The 1,519-nt window shown below is 48.3% G+C and overlaps 1 protein-coding gene across 1 annotated transcript; it reads left to right on the forward strand.

The window, feature by feature from the left end:
* Positions 1–390: 390 nt before the first annotated feature.
* Positions 391–783, forward strand: LOC122282333. The gene has a single exon (XM_043094294.1). It carries the CDS (start codon positions 391–393, stop codon positions 781–783), a length of 393 nt encoding a protein of 130 aa, XP_042950228.1.
* The last annotated feature ends 736 nt before the right edge of the window (positions 784–1,519 follow it).

Consider the following 1,519-nt stretch of genomic DNA (forward strand, 5'->3'; position numbering starts at 1 on the left):
GGCAACCATGGAACAACTCGTTGAGAGGCTCACCAACGAGATGGATGCTCTCTGCGAAGAGAACCAGGCTCTCAAAGATAACCTCCAAGAGTCAACGCACTAGGGAGATCCCAGTACCAAGAGTCCCGGAGGGAAGAGGAAGAAGATAATGACCAAGAAGAGAGGAAGCGCATGCAAGATGAGTTGCGCAACCTCAAGGGAAAGTAAGAAGAAACTATCAGAAAGATGGGCAACTAATCTATAGTGGACCAACTACTCGTCAGTACGGGTTTGCCCTACATCGCAAAGGTAATGGCAGTTCTGTTACCACCAAAATTTTGCGTTCCACCCATGGAGGCGTATGATGGGACATGAGACCCAATTGAGTACTTCAAAACTTTTAATGCTCACATGACGTTGCATGGGTTCCCAGGGGAGGTAGTCTGCAGAACCTTCCCGTTGACTTTGAGGGGACTATCAAGGACATGGTTTGGCTCCTTAGCACCTGGCTCCATTGAAAATTTCAAGGAGTTGGCTCACTTATTCCTCACCCATTTTAGGGTCAGTAGGAGAAGAAGGTGCCCTACCGCTTTCCTCCTTACCACCAAGCAGAGGGAACAAGAGAACTTGAAAACCTACTTGGCCAGATTTAATACGGAGCGCATGACCGCAGAGGATCAAGAAGAAAATATCAATTTGCCAGCACTCCTTGGAGGAGTTTGGCCCCGGTCCACGTTCAGGGCAGAACTGGCTAAAAGGATCTCCATGACTCTGAGAGAGTTCATGGATCAAGCCGACAATTAAGGATACTCTCTGTAGCTTGGCTGAACCTAGGCGACAAGAGCTAGAGTGAGTAGACAAGAAGGGAAAGGCCCAAACCAAAGGCTACACCTGGGAGAAAGCTGAGAGGAAGCAATGGGAGGTGAAGAAAGAAGAGCCTACGATAGCTCAGGCCCTTTTGGAATGAGGCCCACAAGGAATACGCCACACCGGCGAAAGGAATAATTGGAAATACTAAATAGGGCAAAAGAAATTTCCATTTGTCTAAACCGATGAGAATTGGCAGAGTAACTGTTAAGGATATTTTCGTTGGGGGCTTAAGACCCATGAGGGCAAGCCTAAGCCCAACATCAGGTAGGTTCTTTGTATTCTAGATAGCCCGAAATGGCCCAACCCAAACCCACAAGAGCCTCCCAATAGCTTGGGAAGAACCCACGATCCCTCTTAATCGGGTATACCTATCTGGGCCAAGATGGGATGTTACAGGGGAAGCATGGAAAGCCCAGCCAGAGGAAGGAGAATGAAGCACGCCAAGAGGAAAGGACTGGACTTAAAGTAACACTAGGAGATCATGCCTCATTAAATGAGTTCACTAGAAAATCACGCCACATTAATGACTGATCCTAGCGGGCCATGCTGCATTAAAGACGATATGGCGGAGGGAGATCCGAGAAGACTTCCCTTCCCCCCAGGCTGCAGTGTATGGCCATCTGAGCCTTTGGGCTAGGTATATAAGGTACCTCTAATCAAATGTTCCCGC

This window comes from Carya illinoinensis, chromosome 11 (assembly GCF_018687715.1).
Source record: "Carya illinoinensis cultivar Pawnee chromosome 11, C.illinoinensisPawnee_v1, whole genome shotgun sequence".
NCBI lineage: Eukaryota > Viridiplantae > Streptophyta > Magnoliopsida > Fagales > Juglandaceae > Carya > Carya illinoinensis.

Coding starts and splice junctions, on each gene's coding strand:
- LOC122282333 (XM_043094294.1), top strand. CDS start 391: ATGACGTTGCATGGGTTCCCAGGGGAGGTAGTCTGCAGAACCTTCCCG.